The following is a 25,378-nucleotide window of genomic DNA, read 5'->3' as shown; positions in this document are numbered from 1 at the left end:
TTCACAACAATGACCGGCTCGCTGCACATTATACCTTACATATTGCAGATAGATAAATAGATAGATCCCCCTAAGCGTTACACACTGTTCCTTTAAATAAATCGAATCAATACAGTGAGTGAAGGCAGCACTAAACACAATAGATTTCCTGGCGTCATCTGAGTGAAACGGTCACAACAATAAATAGATTTTATGCCATTTAAGAGTCAAAGAAAGAGTCACAGGTTTTTTGAAGTCAAAGAAATACAGCTTTATTTAAGTGTAAACAAAAAAACAAACAAAAAAAAAACTGCATAGGAAATGTTTAAAGTCCACAGAGTACAGAGAGAGCAGCAGGTGGCCAATATATTATAGTCTCCTCTACCGTATTTAGACTGAAGACCTGACATCTGCACTTAAACTCAGCAGGATGTGTGAGTGTGTTAAGAGGGAGGGGAAGGTGTGCTTGTCAACACACACACACGTACGTACGAGGTTTGACTGATAAACACACACACACACAACGGCCTGGAAGAGGAAGCGCCAGCAGCAACCATCTGAACTCAGCTGGCCACGCTGGCTCGCCCTGCCTCGTGGACTGTTAGGAGGATACATTCAGTGGATTTCTGCTTACACAACACAGATGCAGCGCACAAACACAATATCCACTCCACAAACAACCGGCCGCTGGGAGAACAGGACACAATGCAAACAAGAGATTTGGACGCCTCCCATGTGGGCGAGGCTGACGTTTAAAGCTGGTTTTATGAATGAACGCGGTGCCGCATGTTCCACGATAACCACATGATTCCACCTCATACTTGAAGTATTGCTGGTGTGGAACATTTAGCGGTAACTGTTTAGAGAACAATGCACTGTGTTCTGTCTTAGCAGCAGCTGGTTGTAGCGTGAGTGAGCATCAACAAGATGCCATTTAACCCTTTTCTTCACAAAATACATTCTAAAAGGGCCAATGGACATCAAGTGGTGTGAAGTATTTGTACATTTTGTAAAAGAAAAACATTGGCAAAAAAAAAAAAAAAAAAATTATAATCGGGGAAACTTATCGAAAGCATTTCAGATTTAGAAATAATTTGTTTTATAATATGTAAATGGGCACACAAAAAAAGAATCAGACTAGTACTGAGAGGTCATAACAGAGGGGGAAAAGTCACTACATCATCACTACGGGGACACGTTTCAATGAGACACCTGCAGGGCAGGGCTGCTGAGAACTACCTGAGTTTTATTTTTTTTCCTTTCTAAATTTTCCAACCTTTTTTTTGTCTTTCTGTCTTTAGAGTATACAATCATTAAAATGAGGTCTACGACCTTGCACACGTCACCTGGTGCAGCTTTGCTTTTTCTCTCTTAAAGCCGTTGAGAGGCCAGCAATAATATGGTGGACAAAAATAACCACAGGGGCCCAATAAAAAAAACAAAAAAAAAAAAAAACACCGAACAGGAGTGCAGTCAACCGATCACGTGCTCAGCAGCCATCACCACACTCCCTGGATTCTTATAAAGACAAGGAAGGAAGCTGATTGCTAGTTTGTGCTGGAGAAACCCAGCTGCTTCTCACATGACAGCGAGAGTTCCCATTACTAGGTCAAACACAAAATGGCCCGCCTTATGGATTCATAATTGTCGGGAAGGTAAATCTACGCTTTTGCAGCTTCCTAAAGTTTGAGCGAAAGGACTATATGTTAATACGTCTACCCATATTATGCATACTAGAGGGAGTTAAAGTAAATTAAGCACTAATGGTCGAGGGGCACACCAGCCTTTATCTGAAAGCTCTGCCTCTATTGTTTCTCAGGAGTCGAGGCTTGGCCGGCTGAACAGGTTGTGCTCTGCAGAGCCTCTTGAGAACAGGAAATACAATCGCAAAGGTCAAAGGTTAATCCCATCCAACGCAATCCTAACACACACATACACATCTTTGGGTATATATTTTGGTAAAACCATCCCAATAATCAGCTACCCACCCCGTCTTGAGTTTTTCAACACCTATCTGAGAGACGTCAATATAATACAAGGACTTTTTAAAGCATGCAACAAAATGAAAAAAACAAATAAAAATGTTTAAAATACGTTTCCCCTCTTTTAAGAGTGAAAACCTAAGGATCTTATAGATAGAATTCTGCAATTTTAATTGAAAAAAAAACAAAAAAACTGATGCAACATGAATGAACATTTCACAGATTAATACTGAAAAGCAAAAAACAATCGTGTTGGTGAAACTAGGTGTTGAGTTCAAAGCAGCTGGGTCTGTGGAATCGAAACTGGCTCGCCATCAATGTGCTAATAGCTCCACTTAAATAATAAACCAAGCTGTTGTCACGCGTCATGCGTGATATTCTGATGTGTTTGTTTAAACCGCCACAGAATGTTGGACTCGAGGTCCAGCGTCAATAAATCCACACTGAAATATTGGTAAATTGTGCTGAAATTAGAGGTAATTCTTGTGCGTTAAAAGGCGGATTTGTGAAGTTCTTAACTCTTTAAAAGAGCCCACATCCTCTTGCCCTCATCCTTTGCACACAGTAGCAAAGTACAAGTGGAATCTGCATCATCATTATGAGGTAAAGATAAATTGGGCCCAGCCCTCTTAAGTGCATCCAATCAGAGAGAGAGGATTTATCCCCGAGTGCTCCGATTCAACATGTGTATCTATGATATAATGGTCCAGTGACATTTGTCGTCGACAACAGCGTGGTCCCAATGCCAACCCCTTTTGGCACAGAACTCTCACAGATCATTTTGGCACAATGCTTTCATCTGAAATATTTGGTTTCTTGATGACAAAATAAAGGCATAGTTCACCAGACATTTTACAGTAGATTCAAACAAACCAAAAGCTGCTCAGGGTTGCGAGATGGAGCGATGAACCATAACACAAATTTCTTATTTCAACTCGAGACAGTACCGTGATCTTTGGTCCTAGAGCGATGGGACATGTACTGCACTGTAACACAAGAAGATTCAAAAGAATGAGGTATATTTGTAATGCATAAGGTATGCTTAAATAAAAGAGTAAAAATGAGGTATTCAGAATGTGTAACAAGTTGAGGTATTAGAATGTTTAAATGCACAGTAGCTATGAGGGACATACTTGAGGTATTCAGGAGTCGAGGTATACGAGAAAGCGACCGTTGAGGCATCTGAGATATGACGGTGTAAAATCCTGATCATGTGCGGACGGGCCCCTCGCCTCAGAGGCGAGAGCCGGTCGGTGGATCTTTTCACGGGTCCCAAGATTCGATGCTAGGCTAAGGAAGTGGCTAACAGAACCGTAATTGTCTAGTGCTTCCAGTGGGACACAGATTGAACAAAAGGGCAAGGGGGATTCAAAACCCCACAATGCTTTCACCACAAAGAGTTAGTAGTTTCTATGGTAATTAGATTGGGATACGAAGGCTAATCTGAGACGCTACTTTGAGCCTATGGGCCGTTTCATAATAATGATCAAACTAAAGGCGTGGTTTGGTGGGCTGATAAATGCGAAGGGGAAGAAAGGGGTTCTCTTTGGTGGCGGGTATCTTCTGTTCTCTACACTAACATCTCTGCAGACAGGCGAAGAGGATCTTCATTCAAAACCTGCCTCACACATAGCAACAGGTCATAGCAGGATGTGACATGCACAATAAACTGTGACACCACTTTATTTTTCTAAACATGGACAGTGCTATGAACTCAAATCCATGCGTTTTTATGAACTTCAGACGTCCCAGCAACAATGATTATTCAAGAAAATGTGTTTAAAGGGGGTTCTTTTAAATCGCCAAATCTACAGTTGGCCATTGTGCAGAGATTCTAACTTTGGTTGACTCCAGTAGTCGGTGTATAGACCTCCGTCTTTAGAGGAATTGATCTACTTGTCAATCTGGAGACGTCTCCTCAACTCCGAGCATCAATAAATAGGGCAGGGCTTCGTGATGACACCCTCTCGTTGGGACTAAATCCCCGGCCCCAGGAGCCACAATCTAAATCCAAAGGATTGTAATGTTAGGCCTGTCATTTGATGCCATTAATGTCCTCTGGACAGCCAAATTAGGTGTGAGGCTTTTGTCACACAGCATGCCTCATCAAAAAAGATGTCATTCAATTAAATGATTAAATCTCTACGTTAGGATCGCTAATAGATCCAGATCTTGGAAAAATTCATCACCAAAACCCTTTGGTGGGTCCTCCCCTTTTGGAGGAGACGCTGCTCTCCTTGCATACTCGTCTTTGCATCTTTAGTTGTTCATGCGACGGACTGGATAGTGGCGACACAGGTTGTCATTCATCCAGTCTTATGAGACAGGATTTGGGGGCTGGGGGTGTATGGATGATCAAACACTTTGGATTACTTATTTATTACTTATTTTAGGGATCATTTTGGAGATGATTTCCTCAACAATGAAATTTATCGATTCAGCCAGTAAAGCTAGAGGGAGAGGCTGAAAAGTACTGATCATTTTTAAATCAGTCCTAGCTACCGTGACCTGAGCTAATTTTGATTCTATCTAGTTTGGCATCGCTTCGCACTCTCTTCTTAAGCTATCATGACACTACAAACTCCACGGAGCCACAAAGAGACAAGGGTTGATGCATACGCGAGAAACTAACTAGCCTAAAAACATGAAAAAGGACACTACTGTACCCCTAGTTTCCTCTCTGAGCGAAGCCCTCTGATGAGAATAAATCATGCAGCCTCTACAGCGGTCTGAGTATTGTCTCAGCAACAACATTCAGGAGGTTCACTTTAACTCATATTTCAAAATGCACGGCAAGAATTTCTTTAATCCTGTGCAAATATCAACTGAACAGTCTATTCTCTTTTTTTTTTGTCTCTCTTAAATAACAAAGTATAGAGGTAGGCTTTTCTTCTTTGTAAAACTTCACGGACTAAAACCTCTGCTCAGTGACTATGAGTACATTCGTAAAGAGCTAAATGAGGTAGGTATGGAGCAGAGGGTACAAGATTTCAAGAAAAGTGAAAAAATCCCTGAGTTGGATACTTAAGGAGAGCTTACAGAGAGAATTGAGAGCAGCTGAGACTGAGGAAGAGAAATATGGCTTTTTTTTCTACTGATTATCAATTTGTAGAGGTCCCCTTTGTCATACAAACCACAGATATCTGATTGGGAATATAGCAATGTAAGTGAAAACAATCTAGAGTTTTAATTTCCCTTCACTTCAGCATGCTCTCAATCCTCTCTGTGCTCCTGTTGTGTCTGTTGATTCATTCTCTCACCTCCATTTCCTTCATCAAGAAAACTGCTAAAAGGCCAAACAGAGGGAGAGAATGCAAAAATAAACTTTTTTTTTTTTTTTTTTTTTTTTTTTTTAGAACTTGAGGATGCGATTATTTCCAAAGTCAACCACCACAATGACTCCGTCAGGCGTCACGGCCACGCCGGAGGGGCGATCCATCTGTCCGAAGCCACTCCCCTGTGTGCCAAATTTGCATAAGAAGTTTCCGTTGGGCTCGAATACTTGGACTCGGTGGTTGCGGGAGTCGGCCACGATGATGCGGTTCTCCTGGTCCACGGCGACGCCCTGGGGCCGCAGGAACTGCCCGTTCCCGGTGCCCTCGGAGCCCAGGAAGCGAGCCGACTGGCAGTCCGGCCGGATGACCAAGAGCCTGTGGTTGTTGAAGTCGGTCACCACCAGGTGGTCTTCGTGGTTAAAGGCCACGCCTCTGGGAGAGTCAAAGTGTTTCCACAGGGCCCCCTCGAAGCCGTACTTGTTGAGGAAAGAGCCGTCGGGGCCGAAGAGCTGCACGCGGTGGTTCCTGGTGTCTGAGACCAGGATCTTACCCTCAGAGTTGACAGCCACATCCCAGGGATAGTTGAACTGCCCATTCTTAGTACCCTTTTCCCCAAACTTCAGCAGGAACTGGCCCTCGAAAGTAAACACCTGTCAGACAAAGCAAATGTCTTCAGGCCCAACATGTAGCAGTAGAGAGTAAGCACGAGGAGCTACGTGTTTACATATGTGTATATGGGTTTACAAATTTTCATAAGCTAACATGCTTTTTTCATTTAAACAATTCTTTCTCGTGTAACTTTTCCTGTGGCTTTTGGACTTTACCATCCACATGTGAATAAATTCCAGCAATTATACAAAATCAATAAGCAGAGATGTGTTGGTTTTCCTACCTGCACACGGTGATTGTCCTTATCAGCCACAATGATTCGTCTCTGACTGTCACATGCAACCCCTGCCGGACGATCAAACTGACCAGGTCGAGAACCCAGAGAGCCAAACTTATGGTGGAAGGCACCGCAAGGCTTGAATATCTGGAGAGGGAAGGATAAAAAAACGCTGCTTATGGATTCCACTATGTACCAACTCTCCTGTAAAGCTCTCTCACATTAACCTGCATGTTCGATGCGATGATCAAACTTTTTGTTTAGTTTTTACAGACTTTAGATTAAAACTCTCCGCTTGACTTTCTGCAAGCACTCTAATGTACATACATGCCTTCACCAGCAATACACACATGTGAGAACCACTCAAGCACACGAGTATTTGGTACATTTTTAGAGCCTTCCTTAAAATTTGTTTTATTAAATACAATGCTATTTTTAGTTTTTCATCACTGAAAAAAAACCTTTTAGTGACGAGACATCACAGTGACAATGGTGTATGCAAGTGTGTGTGTGTGTGTGTGTGTGTGTGTGTGTGTGTGTGTGTGTGTGTATAAAGAGGGAAGAAGGGCACTTTCCAACATTCAAACACAAAGTTTGCCTAGCAGACTCTCTGCTATGTAAACATTTCAGCACAAAAATCCACAGTGTGAAGTTAGTATTAACTGGTGAGTGAATAATGAGTGGATGATTAATTACATACAACCACTCTAAATGCAATTTAAGTTCAGATATCTGGGGTGTTAAGAAGAGACGGGACTGTGGTTGAAGGTGGAAAAAGAAAGCCCTTGATGCAGAATTAAAGTTTTTTTAAGGGTAATTTCTTTAAGGGCTGTGAAAGTTAAAGCGATAATAACGTGTTAACGCTTATCCGTTTAGATTTTTAATTAATGAAATTGATTAATTTCTTTAACGCATTAATGCAACTTCCGCAAAATTTTGGTGAGGAAAAACTGGCATGGCCATTTTCAAAGGGGTCCCTAGACCTCTGACCTCAAGATATGTGAATGAAAATGGTTTATATGGGTACCAACGAGTCTCCCCTTTACAGACATGCCCACTTTATGATAATCACATGCAGTTTTGGGGCAAGTCATAGTCAAGTCAGCACACTGACACACTTACAGCTGTTATTACCTGTTGGGCTGCAGTTTGCCATGTTATGATTTGAGCATATTTTTTATGCTAAATGTAGTACCTGTGAGGGTTTCTGGACAATATTTGATTTCCAATAATAAATATATATATACATTTGCATAAAGCAGCATATTTACCCACTCCCATGTTGATAAGAGTATTAAATACTTGACAAATCTCCCTTTAAGGTACATTTTGAACAGATGAAAAATGTTTGATTAATTTACGATTAATCACAATTAAATATTTTAATCTATTGACAGCCCTAATTTCTTTATATTTGCTTTACCCACATTTGTCATTTCCTTAAGTGCTGTAAATAACGATGTGTGAAACTGGCCAAGTACAGAGAACTAAGTTTTATAACAACCAACTCACCATACTTGTGTCAGGGTGATTTCAGAGAGAAAGAGATTGAAGAAGGTTCTCTACCTGTATGCGGTTGTTGCTGCGATCGGCCACCACCACGTATCCCTCCTTGTCCACGCTGATGCCCCAGGGACGACACAGCTGACCGTCTCCCTCCCCCTCGCTCCCGAAGGCCGACACCTGGGTGCCGAGGGAGCCGTAGCTCCGCCCTGACTTCACGATCACCTTGAAGGGGCTGCCCTGGATGTGCTGGTTGCACACCAACACCGACACCAGGTGCTCCCCCTCACATTTAGGCAGGTAATTGACGGTGTACTGGCCGTTCTGGTGGTCCGTCACCTCCGCTGCAGACAGGTTGCCATCTGGGACGGACATGACTATTGCAGACACCGTGTCCCCGCCGGAAAGACGTGGCTCGCCGTCATGGTCATATCCGATCACGGAGAAGGAGGCGGGCTTGCCACGAAGCGCACTTTTTAGACCCTCGCCATGGGCTTTGGTGACCGGGGCAAAGGCTCCGCTGCTGATGAGGCCCATGGACTGGATGGCTATGCACAGAGCCTGTGGGAACCACGAGGGAATACATTTGTGTGTTTTAAAGGTTTACTTTGTAAATGATCCCCAAGGTTAACTAGCCATAGCACCTCTCCTACAACTACTTTATATTACATCAGGCTTGGTCAACGTAGCGATGCTTTCATAATGTTAAACCACATCCAAACTTGTTAATGATCCATGATGTACCTGGTCTGGAGGAGTGAACATGAAGCGGTCATCCTCTTGCGCCTGCAGCAGGCCCCTCAACGCCTTGAGTTCGTGGATCTGGGTGAGCATTCGCTCCCTGGCCAGCAGCACGTCGAGGTGGCGGCCCTCATCGAGCACCTGGCTGACGGCAGCGATGGTGCTGTCCAACTTGGTCAAACTCTGGTGCAGTTTCTCTACCTGCAGGTACAGAGACTTGGCCTTCACCTGACGGATCTTCTCCACCTGAAAGGAGGCAGAACCAGAATGTTTACCATCACCACAGGGGATTTTATTGTTCAAACTGCATATAATGCACATGAAAGAGGCATTATTATGTTTTACATTGTAAAATATGATATTTAAATCAGGTAATGTTGGCAGCCAAAACACGGACATACATTTTTGTATTTAATAAGGTTTTCCAGTTGCTGTGGTGACATAACTATATGAGCAATATACAATAACACACAATAAAATAAGGTTTCAGACTTCCCTCTGTGGTTGATTTAATAACTTGTAAGGGCTCTGCATTAATGGTTACCCAGATTTAGATCACTTTTTGAGTTGAGGTTACCCTCGTTTGCAACCAGTTCCTCCACTTTGACTTTATTTTATTTTAATAGTAAAGCTGAATGAAGTCTCCTGGTAACGCCATACCACCGACTGTTACCAGCGAGTCTGCCCACAGGATGGCAGCAATGTGCTGATCATGCCAAGCCTGTCACATATTAAGGAAAAAGAAGACGAAGATGTGGGTGACGTGCAGCTAGTTGCCTGCATACAATTCTGATTGGGTGGGCTCTCAGTGAGTGAAACGTTTTCACGTCAAGGACCCCTAAACTGACACAAATTAAACCACGGACCCCCACTGGATAAGATTTTGTCCCAGGGTCCCCCATTTGAGAGGATGTTTGCTTTTAGATGTCTTATTAGGGAAAGTGTATGAAACCCATGACCAAAATAATCATAAGATAAGATAAGATAAAAGTAAGATACATTTAGTAAAATAAGTAAACTAAAATACAAAAGTAATATTGTGAGTATTATTGGAAATGATATTGGAAAAAGTACTAAAAAGTACTACTGCACATGATATTCTGTCATTGTGGTACTAATGGATGGAATTATAGTTAAAAAGTAATCCCCTTTTTGCTGGGGACCACTGGAACCCCTTCAAGTACCCCTGGGGGTCCCCAAACCCCACTTTGAAAACCACTGAGTGAGTCAATATTAACCAGTCTGGAAGCGTGAAGAGACGTGAGGTAGCAGAGGTAGTTACAAGATATATTATAAAATGCATTTGAAGTGGACTTAAGGTTGTTGGCATGGAGGAGAAATAGTGCATTACTGATTCCAGTGGTAAACTCAAATTGTAGACAATTGACAAATGTAAATGACTCGTTATGAAGTCATAAACTTCCATTTCTTTACATGACATTTATTTCTGTGTAATAAGTATTAACAGACTCAATGACTGACATACTGCATACAAACTAGTATACTGCTCAAAGAGATACCAGGGTCTGGGACTGACAAAACTCAAAAAAAGGGCACTCAAAGTATTACTGGGGTGATTTATTCAGCTCATTGTGAAAAAAAAAATGAAACCGTCACTTAACCACGACACATCTCTGTTACCGTGAGAAGCTACAGTACAGTCGGGGAGGATAAAGCATTAAAGAGGGTGGTAGAACCTGAGAAGCAAAGACTGGGCTCTTACTTAACTGTCACCTAACAAAAAGAGTATAACACAATAGCCTTTATGGTTAGAAGGACTTCTGATAGTAGGGAGGGACTCTGAAAGATACAAAGAGTCCACAAGAGAGGGCTCTTTTGTGAATGCTTGGCATAAGTGGAACTCCAATTTGCATCTGTGAGACTCGAGTTACACTTTATAGTCACCAAGGACAATGACTCAAGTTAGGCTTTCTAATGGATAGACAGCTTTGATCAGTGGAAAATAGGCAAAGTTGGTATGTATTTCACAGAGTTACAGAGCAAAAACCAGACAGACAAAGAGACTTTGATGTAACAACTACTTGTAAGTTACAATGCGGGTTGGATATTAGCACCAGCCACCAGCCAAATGCTGGTAAAATATGCAAGTGGCTGCTTGATTTGCTTCACTCACCAGTAAAAAAGACAATGGTAATGTATCGAGTGGTCGGTAGATTTTGGAATCCACCTGCCACAGTGGCAAAAAAAGTTAATTTCCAACCCTGGTTACAACCTCACATGCTCGCACAACTCCTGTGCTGCACATTCACAACGTATACAAGACACACCCAGACTCAGAGCCCTCAAGTCGTTTTACCTGTGAGTCACGTCATATAGTGTTTTACCTGTCATCTCTCACAGCCATTAATCTAGTTCACAGCCACAGTGCTGAGACACTGTTGCCCAGACAATTTCTGTTTTCTTCAAAACACTGACAGCACAGGTGGCTGTCACACTGGCTCGCAGTACTGGAAGTGCTAGCTGAGTACGTTCCAATATCTTGTATGATTCAGGAGTTGTACGGCTCAATTTGCGATTACCAAGATTTCCATTATCATTGCGTTGATTCATCAATAGTTCAGACAACTACAAGTCTGAAAATACACAATTCCTCAGATCTTCAAATTACTCACAGGCGCAGTTTGTGTTGGGGCTCGCTGAACCCCCTAATGGCTGTAGCAACAAAAAAGAATGCATGGAGTGATATCTATATTTTTGATAAATAACACAGAACTAATATTTTTTTTGTAATAATGAATAATAGGCCTATGGTGTGTGTTGTTATTGACAGAATATGAATCCAACAAAGATAAGAAGATAGATTTGTGGTCTTTTTATTTACTTTACGTTTTTGCAGTGAAAATGAGGAGGTATCTTATAGATAACTCCTCATTTCAACTTCAATTTCATCAGCCGTTCCTCGTCCATTGCGGCGCTCAAAGCGAGCGACGGGAATAGATAGAAACGGGGCGTCTGACAAAAGTTCAGCTCAAAACGGCATCACACTGCGCAGCATCGCTCACGGCCATTCAAGTAGAAAACAATGCAATCAAACTAATTTTGTTGCTGCGGACGCTCGCTTGCGTCACACTCCGTTAGGACACGGTGTAATATGTAAGCGACACACAGCATCCCAATACATTAGAACTCTCTGTGTTGTACAACACGTACATTCACCTAAAGTTTAAACTGCGCCTGTGAAATGACTTGTTTTGTTTGATCAACAGTCCAAACAAAACTAATAGTTTCAGCCCTATTTAACGAGTCTATACACCCCTCCACCACACAAAAACACATACACACCTACAACAAAATAAGTAGTTAACCTGCGGCAAGACAGCCTCCTACCAGCTCTACAAGCACCAGAGGACAAATATATACTATTTATCATCTGCCTCCAGGTTGTCAACAACATTTCTCTTAGCAACACTATACACAGACCCAAACTGAACATTGCAAAGCTGTCTCAACGCTTAGTCACACACTTACAGAGTACAGGCAAAGCATCGGCATTCATAAAACATGGGTAACAGTCAGCCAGTTTGCAAGAAAAAAAAGGGAAAGACTGTGTGTGTGTGTGTGTGTGTGTGTGTGTGTGTGTGTGTGTGTGTGTGTGTGTGTGTGTGTGTGTATGAGTCCTGTAGTGGTGTAATAAGGATTAAAGAGGGAACACGGGTAAGTGAAAACCTCCTTTGTGACACTTTGACCTGCACACAAACACACACAGACACACACACACACACAAGAGATGTAAGATCTGAGGGAGTGAGACCCAGGCCAGTTTTTACTATGTCACTGAGCCTGCTCTCAGGAGGAGAGGAGAAATAAGAGTTTGGTAGACCGGTGGGTGTTGAGGTAAATCATCGGTTATGTTCTGTCAGACCCAAAGCAACACATTTGTACATTAATGCACATTTTACTATCAGGTTCCATCTGTCATTGTGTGTGTTTGTATGTGTGTGTATTACAGACTTGCCTGGTACAATGGCATGCATGTAGTACAGTCTCCTTTTTATGTGGCTATTTATTTATGACCAGAGGTTTAGGGATTTGGTTTAGCCAGCGGTGTGGGGGCCTCAGGGATGAGGGTTCTTTCTTTTACCCGAAACCCCGCTCTGGGTAACCATAAACCTGGGAGGCCCTTGCAGAGGGTTCCTGAAGCGCAGGCTGCGGGCCAAACTGCCAAGTTAACAGCTGGCTACTTGGTTTTGTTTCGCTTAAACAAGTTTAATTGCGTTAAAAGCGCACATGCTTACGCAGCGCGGCTTGGCTGCGTGTCTTCTAGAGATTTGAGTTCTCGCCTATTTTTTCCGCGTGCTGTGCGCAGTTCACAGCAAAAATAGACAGTGAAAATGATCTTTTGACAGTATATGACAGTATCTTTTTCCTGTGGACAGAATCCCCTCATTTGTTAAAACAAGAATCTTATTCTGAAATATATGCAAGATAGTGTTGTGGAAAATGCAGTGACTTGCACGGCTCCATAAATTAATAGAGTACCGGCTTTTAATTGTGGATTATTTTTATTGCTGACAAATAAGCACACACTTCTTGACCTTTTTCTGTCTAAAATATAAATGAAATTTATAATTAAATGAAATGGCCGTTATGAAAGGCAAACTCTATGTAGAAAGAAAGGGCTGGCAGTAGCAGCAGTAACGCTGTCAGCGTGGACACCACATGCGTGAGAGAAGCAGCAGTTCAACGATGCAGTCGTCACACGCTGCTCACGCAGGCAGTGTGGCTCAGGTGATATTCTCCCTGCTGATAATGGCTTTGCTCATAATTTTTTTCATAAGGTAGGGATTGTTATATTTGTATTAAAACCCCTCTTCTTAGATTATATTGTATATAGATTTTGCCTCCTATCCAGAAGCTCTCCAAATAAAGCAATAGCTATCCGTTTGCTCTTTTAATGTGTCTGACACAGTTGGTAATGCATTTAACAAACACACTGTCATTGGAATAATCATAACACTCCTGCAATGAGCATGCCACAGTAACAGTATTGTACTTGAAGGTCCTGGTGCCAAGAGGATATCTCATTAGCACCTGGGTGAAAAGTAGAGAAAACACTGCGTCTGATTGTGCCAAATAGACCTGAATGCTCGAGGCCTCGGACCAAAACAGTGTAAGACTTGACTTGATAGTGATGAACATGAAGGTAGAGCTCACCTTCCACAGTAGTTCACACTCCCTCTCCTCCAGCGCTTTTTTGTGTCTGAGCACGAGGGCCTTCACTTCAGTCTGCACCACCTTGGCTTTGATCTCCACCTGCTCCGCCATGGCCTGGACCTTCTCCATGCTTAGCTGCGGAAAACAAAACACAATCACGTCATCTCACTGATGTGACATTAACACCATGTCAGCTTATGTGACAAACAGCAAAGATCAAATAAGCAAAAGACAAATGATTATCTGTCACTCTGCAGTATCCCATAGGACCGGACAGGAAAGTCTAAATGCTCAAACACACCACCACCTGGTCTGTTTTATTACTCAGATAGGATACAGAAACAGGATGCAGAGGACCAGGAAACATTAAAAGAGAGGACACACTGAATGTGACGTCTTCCTGGCAGCAAGTGAACGCTCAAACACCTGCTCAGTTTTTGTGATCTATTCGTGTCTCACGTTTGGCGGCTCCTTTAGAGAGGAAAAGGAAACACGGGTCAGGAATAGGAAGTCACTTCACACTGCACAAAATGATGCGACTTCCGGGTGGGTGGAACCCCTTTATCAGTCCTGATCGTCAAAGTCGGCATCACAAAAATGATAAGCTCTACATTTAAAACAGTTTCATCCTCATAGCGCAGTAATGAATCTTCTGAGAAGAATTGTAAAGTGTTAAGTAGGGCTGTGAAACTTTCAGTATCTCATGATTCGATTCAATATTGATTCTCGATTCAAAACGATTCCCGATGGTAAAAATCGATTCTGGATTCAGTACACAGGGGTGCTAATTACATTAATAAACACTATTTAATACACTAATAAAGGCGGTGTGGCAAATTATGGCATGAAAGCAGAGTAAAGTGTGTATAATATTATGGAGTTTTTATATTTGAAAAAGTTATATCAACTGATTGCTATAATGTAAACACACAAAGGTAACATTTAAATCATGCTAAACCTGCACAACTAAACATGTTTTACTTAGTATTTCTCAATTATCAGTGACTTCAAGAATAACGAGTTCAACTTATACAAAAAAAATCAAGAAATGCTGCCTGGCTTATTTTTTTAGGCAAATTCAAAAATAAATTCTACACAAAATAACCCTGTAAAACTGGTATTCGGTTTGATTTATCATCAAATTCCACACATTGTTGGATTACTGTACAACAGTAGCTATATCTAGGTTTAAAAATAGATTTTTGGAAGTTTTTAGAAGATGAGAATCTCGATTTTTTCTCCCACCCCAGTGTCAAGTTTTGAAAGTTAGCATTGCACACTTGCATAAATTACTTATTCTTTGATCAGATATTTAATCATTTAAATCTTTAATTTAATTATCTTCATTTTTCAATTTTATCATTTGAATCATTACTTTAGAATATATTTTATTAGGCAAAGTTCTTTATTTAACACTAAGCATTTCGGTATGTTTGTTATGTGGAAAAAAATGTTAAAATATATTTATATTTCCTAAACTAAGGTATTTAAAAAAAGTGTTTTGGTATCAAAACTCAGGCATCTTACTATAAAAAAATTATATTATAAACAATTATAATAAACAATCTATAATAAACAAACTTATGTTCATTTTGAAGTTATTTAAATGACAAAATACTCAGTACCTTTCATTTTCCAAGTATTTAATACACACGTAGTATACAAAAATAGGCTTTACTGTGTGGTTATTTCATATAGAATATTTAATTTACTGAATAACCACAAAACATGCTATATTATGAAGATACCGTATATGATATGAAATTACCTAAATCGGGATAAAAGATTTTGGCCATATCGCCCAGCCCCAACTGAACAAGAATCTGGGTTTCTGTTCAATGAAAAATGGACACCAAGTTTCTTCATCACCTCGATAAGTACAGGCACTGAAAAGCAACTGTATGGCACAAACTTTGAGCTTTTACAACCTACAATTTGGGCTAAATGCACATTTCTCCTCTTTGTCTCCCTCCCTTCCCCCCGCAGTGTTTTATCTGGCTTTTCCTCTGGCATTTTATGGGAGGTCACAGGGTGAACCGGACCTCACAGAGACGAAGGGGAGGTGGGATAAGGCCTCCTTTGTGATATCGGCCGCAGGGATCAAAGGTCACCTAAACCTCTACAGGTCATGATCTGCAACCCCTGTCTTGAGACGCATACCGCCCGCCCCCCACTGCACCCCGGCAAGAACAAAGCCTGGCAGCAGGGCCCTTTTCTCTTTCGCCTGGCCATTTGAGGTGGGCAGCTGAAGGGTCAAATAAATCAGGCCCCCAGAGAGGGAACAGCAGGGAGGGATTTTTGCAAGAATCGGGGGAGTGTTATCAATACATAATGAGGATGGAGGCAGGGTGAAATATAAAGCCATCACCTTTCTATGTGTTTCTTCTTCTTCCTTCTCCTGACTGTTTTTCTCTTCACCTCACTCCAGCTCAGTCTCTTTTTGTCACACTTCCTGGTCTCATAATCTCACTCTCCATCTGTGTCTCCATCTTCTGTCTTTTCCTTCAACATTCCCAGAAGAGCACAGCTTGGAGCACAAAGAGTGTCAAACTGACCAACCAAACTGCAGAGTGAGGGAGCTCTGACCAACCAGGAGGAGGTCACAAGCCCAGGGTCGGAGGTCAGGGAAGATAATGGGTGTGGAGTGGGCGGAAATTTCCTACCTCAGGGGACAGGAGCGTGTGTGTGTGTGTGTGTGTTTACATATTATCTGGCGTCAGCATTTACTCCCATGGTGACCTGGGACAAAATGGACAAACACACACCAAACGCCGCAACGTATTGCCAGATGGTAGGCGTCGTTTCTGATGACTCAGCAGCACAGATCCAGGTGCTTTTCATTAAATTAATTACTGGTGATTTGACCCTCATTGGTCAAGAATAAGTGCGTTGCTGTGGTATTGGTTTTAAAGTTCACTACACGTGGCCTGGGTGTCTGGCATTTAACCGAGCCGATCCGTGTTGTGATATCTTGGAACTTGAGGAACACCCAGAGTGACATAAGTGCCCATCCATTAAGGTACAAAGTGTGACCCAGTCACACAAAGGTCAAGCTCTGCTGAGGAGATAGTGCATGCCAGTATGTCACATGACCTCAGTGGAACAGCTAGTATTTCATGTTTCGGGAGAGGTAATAACGCTGCCCCACCTTCCAGCCACGTTAGACAACACTAGTGTGAGTGACCTATCACGGTCACCCTTTTAGCTGTGGTTTCAACACATAACTCACAGACAAGTTGGTACAGACGTTCATGTCCACCTCAGTATGAATGTTAATCAACTTTTGTGGACCCTTAACATCAGGTCAACATTTTTGATTTGTCCAATACCAAACACCTGCATGTACTTTGTGCTAATTAGCAAATGTAACCGACATGCTAACATGTTAACTAAGATGTAAAATGGACTGCACAGGGTATTCAGCCATGATAGGAAAGATTAAAAAAATGTAGGGAACAAAAATGCTCAGTTCAAAGGGAACTGTGAACTATATAAAGGCCCAGACACACCAAAGAACTACCGACGATGAAGGTCGCCTCCCGTCACCTGTGTCTTGGCCAAAAAGTTGCACTCAAACACACTGCGAAGACTACAGCCTCTTCTGCGCCTGCATGAGCGGAAATAACTCTCTTGGTGTGTCAGGGCCTTAAGGAAGGGGCTGAAGAACAGCTCTTCACTTCGCCGCAAGCTGACAAGCAAGATTACCAAATCAGTCATTGTGCCTCGTTGGGAGTGCTAGCTTAGGGCTATGCAAGCCAAACCAAAACTGAAGTTCCGGCTCCTTCAATATTACAACAAGCGTTAACGTTAGTTGACTAACTAATGTTAGTGTGCTCTGGAGACATTGCTGTTCACTGAGTATTACAGAGTTTAACGACAATGTTATTAATAGCTAACTAATAATTCAGGATCCCCAGGAGGCGACCACCAAATTTATTTATTTTCAATATATATATATATGTATATATATATACATATATATATATACATAAATATACATATACTGTATATATACAGTATGTATATAGCAACAGATATCCGAGGTGTTTACGTTACCAGGGTAAAGCCTTGAATATAATCCGGAACACGGACAGCTGTGGAAAACCGCGGATGCATAGTAGTTATTTTTATACTGTCCGCTTGGAGATCACGCTCCACACATGCGCAGTAGATCGCTACGCTACCACTTGTAGTGTAGTGTCCGTGCAGACGTCCACTTACCGGCAAGTCCGCAAGCCTAACGTATACCCTCTGATGACGGAATTAACGTCACGCGGACCCGAGCGGACGAGGGAGATATAACTTCAGTTTAAGGCACAGAGGAAGTGATGTCTGCGTTAGTGACGTTGCAGGGTGTTCCGAATTGTCGAGGGTCCCTTAACCGACATTCCCCGAACAGGGAACATGGAGTAGGGAATACTGTTTATGTACACTGTGGAACGGAACGCAGCTAGAGCGAGCAGGGTAAACATTTCCTGCTAAAAATCAGCATGTTGGCGTTGTCATTGTGAGTATGTTAGCATGCTATCATTCACATGGTGTCACAGAGCCGATAAATAACTGAATGGAATTAATTGGTTATCAAAATTGTTGGACAATTGTCAAAAGACAAATTAATTAATTATTTCGGCACAATATAAAACCAGTCCCTTCAGCACATGCAACTCATATAGTGCTTTTGGACATAAAGTGCATGCGTCACTGTATAAACTGGAATCTAAGGGGGCTTGCTGCCACCCAATCTATAATTATGTAATTGAAAACAGTGTGAGTGTGTTTTGTGGGAGTGAGAGTAAGAGGCGGGGGAGTGAGTGAATAGGGGGAGGGCAAAGTGTTCCACTTCTTTAAAAGAGGAGGGGAGTTTTCCTTTCTCTGAAATCCTTTAAATACCTCATCCACCCTCCCCCATCCTCCTCCCCGCTCCTCCTCCCATTTGACCTTCAGCCCTGCCCCCGAAAGACCTCACCCCATGTGACCCACCCCCTTTCAGGGCCAGCTGGACACCTCTAACCTCAGGCTTCCCAGCAGCCCAGGACTGGACACTCTCAAACACATTCACGCTGATCATCTCCTGGTTGCTCTGTGCTGAGGGGAGACACAGCTGCTCTCCTCAGCATCTCCTCGGTCTCTCTAGGAGATGGATGAGTGTGGGCTTGTGTGGTTTGACCTTCATAAGGATTGTCTTTTTGTCAGATCTTGAAGAATCATGCAGGAGAGCTCTTGGCATTGTTTAGTGAAGACTTAAAATCAGGTTGACCTATTTGAATCCTGTGAAAGAAAAATGGTCTTGTATGGCACAAGACCATTTTTCTTTTCATGCAATTAGAAAAAACATCTGGCCATGTTCTCTTGCTGCCTTATATCCAGCTCTAAGTGGTAGAGCGAGCAAACAAATGAATAAATCATTAGGGTATTTTGTGGGTTCCTGTCTCACCTGCACAGCCTGACGTCCCTGTTGTGCATCTGCCAGCAGCTGGATGGTGATGGCCCTGCAGTCCTGTACAGCGTCTTGTAGATAAACAAAGGTGTGGCCCATATGACGGCCAACACTGCACTCCCTACAGATAGGCACCGAGCAGGATTCACAAAAGAACAGGAACACCTGGAAAAAAAGGGAGATAGATGGACAAATCATTGTTGTGTTGCAAATAGTACGAACTGAAACAGCACCTGCTGTCATGGCCGTACAACAAACAAAAAAAACGGGTGTAGACCACAAATCCGATTGGACTTTTATCAAAGCTATAGTCACAAATTGCCCAACTTACTAATTTGAGATATTGGATGCAAATAAAACTGACAAATAATTTTGAATACTCATTATTACGAGCTGTTATGAAATTGACCATTGGCAATGTGATAATGGTCAATGATTTTTAAAACGGATAGAAAGATATCTGTCATCGTCTCCCCTCTTCCTATGACCTGGCAAGAGGACGACTCGGCTCTATGAAAGCTAATGTGTTTTACTGTTGCGAGTCAACAAATGAGACTGGCAGGAGGAATGCATCAATCAGTGTGTCACTCTTTCACACACCAACACACACACAAATCTAATTAATGAGAAAAAAAGACCACGAATGATAAACAAGTCATCCATATGCATGTGTTACCAGGGAAGCTCATATCGGCCTCGACACCCCCAGAGAGTTCCTCTCCTCCAAAACACAGATTCAGAAGAAGCACAGAGGGACTTAAAGGCCACCAAAACTCGATCAATACTCATTCTGAACAATCTTTTAACATCTGTGGAGGAGGGCCATAAAGGGACGTCACATTTTTTAAAGCCATTTATTACTATAACTACATTGGCAACAGTCTCATGCTTGTTGAGATTTGCCCTTGAATGTTTTTTTTTTTTCTATGATTGAAATATACTGTCATGGTTGACAAAAAAAAGTCCCTCGGGATAAAAAGGAAAAATGTAATTTAACCTTTGTTGCTCAAACCTAAGCTTTGCTTTAAACCCCCTGTCTGAATGCTGATTGTTTGTAATGGAGGGCTAATTAAATATGCGCTGGCCATCATATCCCAAAGAGACGCCAGATTAATGGCCTCCAATAGCTGGAGACTTGAGTGGATGGGGAGGGGCCTGCAATCAATCCATCAATAATGGCTGTTCCCCCAGGGAGCAGCATAATCTAATGAGACACACACACACACACACACACACACACACACACACACACACACACACACACACACACACACACACACACACACACACACACACACACACACACACACACACACACACACACACACACACACACACACACACACACACACACACACACACACACACACACACCTCCCCCTTTATCTGACTTCCTCCTCCTTTCTGCCTTCTCCTTAAGCTCCTCTTGGATCCTTTTCTTGCTGTCTCTCTTTCTGCTGTCCTCTACTACAGTCTCTGCACCGCTCCTGTCCTATCCCACCCCCCATTGACATCTCCTAAATTCCAAGGGGACGGGACGCACAAAAGCGAGGAATGCAGCTGGGCAGGAGTGGAGGAGGAAGGTGGAGATGGACGATGATGGACACAGGGCTCAGAGGGTTGGGGGTGAGGGACGGGCAGATTGATGGGGCAAGGAGAGGATGGATTCTGGTGAGCGATTGACCCACAGTATCTAGAGGACTGAGGATCATCAAACGAAGCTGTTCCGATATTGACAATCACATGACGAGTGGTTTAATGAACTATGCATTTTTATGGTGATAAGAAAGCGGATTTTGACGTGAAAATGCTGACTTGCCATTTGCGATGTTGATTACGTCATCTACTGGGAGCTATACAGATTGGCACATGACTGAAAGCCGCAGCCCCAACACGACCCTAAAATCAGATCACTGTAATAAGCCTTATTGATAAATTTGATTCTTCAGCAAAATTTGGATACGATTGGTTTATGTAGGGCTGGGCTTGACCAAAGAAATTCGTAGTTGTGCAACACTCATACGATCGTGTCGACTAATCGATTAGTTGATTTAATCGACGGATCTGTAAAACTGAGTTTCTCCACAAGGAATCGCTCAAAAGCACCGCTTTAAATGTTATTATACCAGAGATGTGCTCATAAGTTTCTTGGAAATAAGTCATTCAGCATGAAAAAAAGCATAAAAAACTAATCGACTAAAAAAATCCTAGTCAACTAAGTCGAAAATGACCTAATCAGCTAAGAAGGTGCAGCCCTAGGTTTATGTGTAACATGGTTTATACAAAATGTGTTGATGCCATTAAATGAAGCCTCCCCACCAATGCCCACGTTGCTCGGGCTACTAAACACGGTGGGCTCTTGTTTTAAAACCATCTCCATCACGAAATCTATAGCATGTCTGCCCATCCTGAGTGTATCTTCCAATTTTATTTTCCGTTAAAGGTTTTTGGGAAGTTTTTCCTTATCCAATCCAAGTGTCTGATGACAGAGGATGTCTTACACTTTACCGACTGTAAAGCCCATTGAGGCAAATTTGTGATATTGGGCTATATAAATAAAATTGACTCGACTTAAGCCTCGGCCGATGCTAATGAGAAATGCTAATCAGTTTTATTACACACAACCTGCCACACAACAGTGGGGGAGGTTGTGTGTAGTAAAATTTTCTAATTTACTCAGAGCTTTGCAGTAACAGTTGCCCAGAGCAACCAATTCGTAAAACAGTCAACCATGCCATGTTTTCTGGTTGCACCTTTTGATTCTCCCAAAAATAGCCATCTCAGAAAGCTATATTTTACATCTTGAAATGTTCCCATCTAATACTGTACATTACCTCCCAAATGTGCGACACAAATTTTGTATGTTAAATGTTGTCTCGAATGAAAACTGACCTTTCTTTTGATCCATGTTGTTAAATTGGAAACACTACTACTACTACTACTACTACTACTACTACTACTACTACTACTACTACTACTACTACTACTACTACTACTACTACTCGGCTGATACCGACACCGATGTTTAAAATAACTATTTGACCGATAGCTGATACCTATGTTTTTGTTGTTTATTTTGTTTTTGTTGTTAATTATTCCTCTTTTGTGCCAGGGAAACAAGACATCTGCTGTTTTAAAGTCATTCAGAATTTCATTTGAATGAGCACTAATTCAATCATACACATTTATGAAACAACCTTAAATATAACCTTCTTTCACATGAAAAAGATTATTTTTTAAAATTTGTAATAACCAACACAATATGTAGACAGCGCAAAATTGATGCGACAGATAAAAACATTGGCCACTGCCATCTGCAAGGGTCATCTTATTTAATGATAGCATCGTTGCATCCCTAACTACTACTATTCCTGAGGTCCTACCTTCATACTGAATCATCACCATCGCACCCAACACAATAAAATGATATCAAAACCATACATATGACGTACAAAACATGACTGTATTATCTCATGTTTATAGTCACATTTTGTCTAGGTGGAAACTTGGCAATATGAAAAACAACAGAAGAACAGAAGCCTGTTATTGAAAACACTGGAGTCCTATTTCACAGAACTAGATCCTGTGACAAATAGCTGCAACAGGCTTCAGATATCTTTAATGCTATCTGCTGCTTATGTGCCACCAACAACTCAGCGGTCCTCGAGGTGAAACACACTCACTCATGCACGCAAGGTTGTGGATTACATAACACACCGGTCTCTTGGAACGCCAGTCAATATTATTGACTCACACAGGATACTGGCTCTTCCCAGAGGTCTTCATGGAAGGATGCTGTTCCCTCTCAGCCTGCCTCTCGTCTTTATCTGCCTCTCTCTAAAACCCATCATTGACAAGCTTGCAGCAGCAAATTTGTTTTCAACCTATGAGAGACAAAAATGCATAACACACAACAAGCCAAATTCTTTGCGAGCCAGGAATACAGCTGCTCCCTTACACATGTGGTACTTGAACAGACCAGGAATGCCATGCACTGGACACGCCGGATAACCTCACACATGCAAGAACGCACTCTGGTGTGCATGTGACGCACAAATGTGAAAAACAACCTAAAAAGACGTGAAATAGGCGTGGCGTCATGCCAAGTAACTTGTAAATTCCACGGAGAACACCCTAGAGGGAGCGCTTTCAGGCCCAGGTGACTCACCTATAGAATATATCTTTCACAATAACACCTCGCACACTGACAAAATATACAAGTTAAAGCACATGTTGACTTGCCAAACGCACAACAAAACACATACACACAGTGAGAAGTACACTTGATGTGTGCTGGGTGTTTTTCTGCTGCTGGGGAGGGGCTGGAACAAACTGCCATCAGCAGCTATAAAGCTCCGAGCAGCAGGGCTCGGCTACGTTGGGGGAAGTGAGTTATTGTATTTCATTAGTGCACCGGATGTTTCTCATTCTCTCTCTCTGCCCATTACGCTCCTTCATTGTAAATTCATACTCATAAACACTCGTATATGTCGGGGTATTTGTGTTTGAAAATGTCTCGACATAAACAAAAGAGACACCACCAAAAGAATTGAAGGAGTTTTTGTTATTGTTTTGCTGCCACCTTATTTCCATTGAAAACCATTCTAATAAAGCTGAAACGATTAGTTGATTAATCGATTAGAAAAGAGAAACAACAATTTTCATAATCCATTTGCAGATTTGCTGATCTCTGCTTTATTTTATTGTACATGTTATAGTATATTTTGGTGGTCCAAAGCAATTTGAAAAAGTCACCTTGGGTAGTGGGAAATTATGGTGGGCACTTACACCATTTACTGACATTTTACAGACCAAACACATAACAGGTATATCCTAAAAATAATCAACAAATTAAATCAATAATGAAAATAATTGTTATTTGCAGCCATAGATTCAAATATAAACTAACGCTGTGTGAAATCGGATACTTCCGTTAGGACACTTCCATGTAGTACACTGTGCACGCTAGGTACTTACTTGCATAGTATGTAAATTTTGACAGGGTAGTGTTGTCTCAAATGCGCTCAACGGAAGCTCGGTACATCAGCTGGTGATAGTCAGCCACGGACATTACATCGTTATCGGCAGTTATTCAATTTAGACGGATAAATTAACCCAATAAAGGCTTCTATCCTACTGCAGTATAGTGGTACTTAGTGAAAAAACACACATGTATAACCTAAATTTGTATAGTTCGGTGTTCGCCGTTTCAATCGTAACCGCTGCAGCTTCTGCGCCCGCCATTTTCACAAGTTTGAAATAGGTTGGTGGCCCCTCCCCCCTCCGCTACGTAGCAAAGATGGCAACTGTTGAGGGTGAGAAGTATCCAGCGTTCCACATTCAACGTTTAGACCGTTTTGAGTACAACATCTGGGTACTCAGAGTGCACTGCATTTTGCCATATTTCTCAGTGTGAACTCACTTATGCACTGAAAAAAGGAAACGCAAATACGCAAACTGAGACACAGCATAATACTGCTAGTGCACCACCAAGCCAAGTACTGAAAAATATATTAGGCTAGTAATCTCTGCTTAACACCACAGTAAAAATGTTAATAAATGATGGAAAGTGCCCTCAAGTACAATCATTTCATGGGTAATTATAAACTACAAAGTAGCAGAGACACACAAGCACCACAAAGGACAGGAACATTAGACATGTATTCTATGGTAGTAACATAATATACCTTCACTTTCTAATGTGCTAGTTATATAATAGGTATGACAGTATCACACCACACTCTTGGCAAGAACAATACACTGAACTTGTGAGGTAAACAACATTAGAATAAATGCATGATGGCTGTGGGCCTGTCCCTCTGCTCACACAGTCGGCAGGCAGCAATAGGATCAGTCACCGTTCCTCCCTCCCTCCCTCCCTCATAGGTACTGGGAACTGGGGGAGAGGGCACGAGCTCCACTAGCCAGTAAAATCACTACGTGCAGAACTCGCTGCCTACGTGCGCAGCCGAGTGGGGGGAAGGGACAAGGGCCATGTAATGTCACACTGTGGTGCCAGAAGCACCGGGACTGCTCTGAGTAACTGTGAAAGCACATTCTCTCAAAGAACTTTTCACTGACAGTGAGATCTTCAGACCATATGCAACGGTCGTGTCCAAATACCATTTCTCAACCTTTTCCATCTTACTCTATAGACCGCATCTGTCACATGCAAGAAAAATGCATCTCACATGGACTTTTTTAAGAATATATTTCGTAATGCCTTTCAAAGTCATGGCTTGCATGACTGGAAACTCGATATACAACTGGAAATGAATGGGGGTTTTTTTTGTAGGGAGTAAAATGATAGTTGGGAGGGCTACTATAGCCGTGCATCCCTTTATGATGAATTTCATATTAATTATAATTTCATATGCACAAGCAACTCAAAGATAATACT

General features: G+C 42.0%; 1 protein-coding gene across 1 annotated transcript in view; it reads right to left on the bottom strand.

Moving 5' to 3' along the window:
• Positions 1-225: 225 nt before the first annotated feature.
• Positions 226-25,378, bottom strand: part of trim71 (tripartite motif containing 71, E3 ubiquitin protein ligase) — a 38,786-nt gene continuing 13,633 nt past the window's right edge. Inside the window, exons 2-7 of the mRNA XM_037795170.1 lie at positions 18,976-19,143; positions 13,542-13,676; positions 8,370-8,612; positions 7,689-8,186; positions 6,129-6,269; positions 226-5,886 (exon numbers count right to left, since the gene is read on the bottom strand). Of these exons, the coding sequence (XP_037651098.1) occupies positions 5,314-5,886; positions 6,129-6,269; positions 7,689-8,186; positions 8,370-8,612; positions 13,542-13,676; positions 18,976-19,143 (1,758 nt within the window). The 3' untranslated portion in view covers positions 226-5,313. The remainder of the gene's footprint in view (positions 5,887-6,128; positions 6,270-7,688; positions 8,187-8,369; positions 8,613-13,541; positions 13,677-18,975; positions 19,144-25,378) is intronic.

Source organism: Sebastes umbrosus, chromosome 15 (genome assembly GCF_015220745.1).
Source record: "Sebastes umbrosus isolate fSebUmb1 chromosome 15, fSebUmb1.pri, whole genome shotgun sequence".
Classification (NCBI taxonomy): Eukaryota; Metazoa; Chordata; class Actinopteri; order Perciformes; family Sebastidae; genus Sebastes; species Sebastes umbrosus.
Note: the sequence above shows the minus strand (reverse complement) of the source record. Positions and strands in the feature narration are given on the sequence as shown.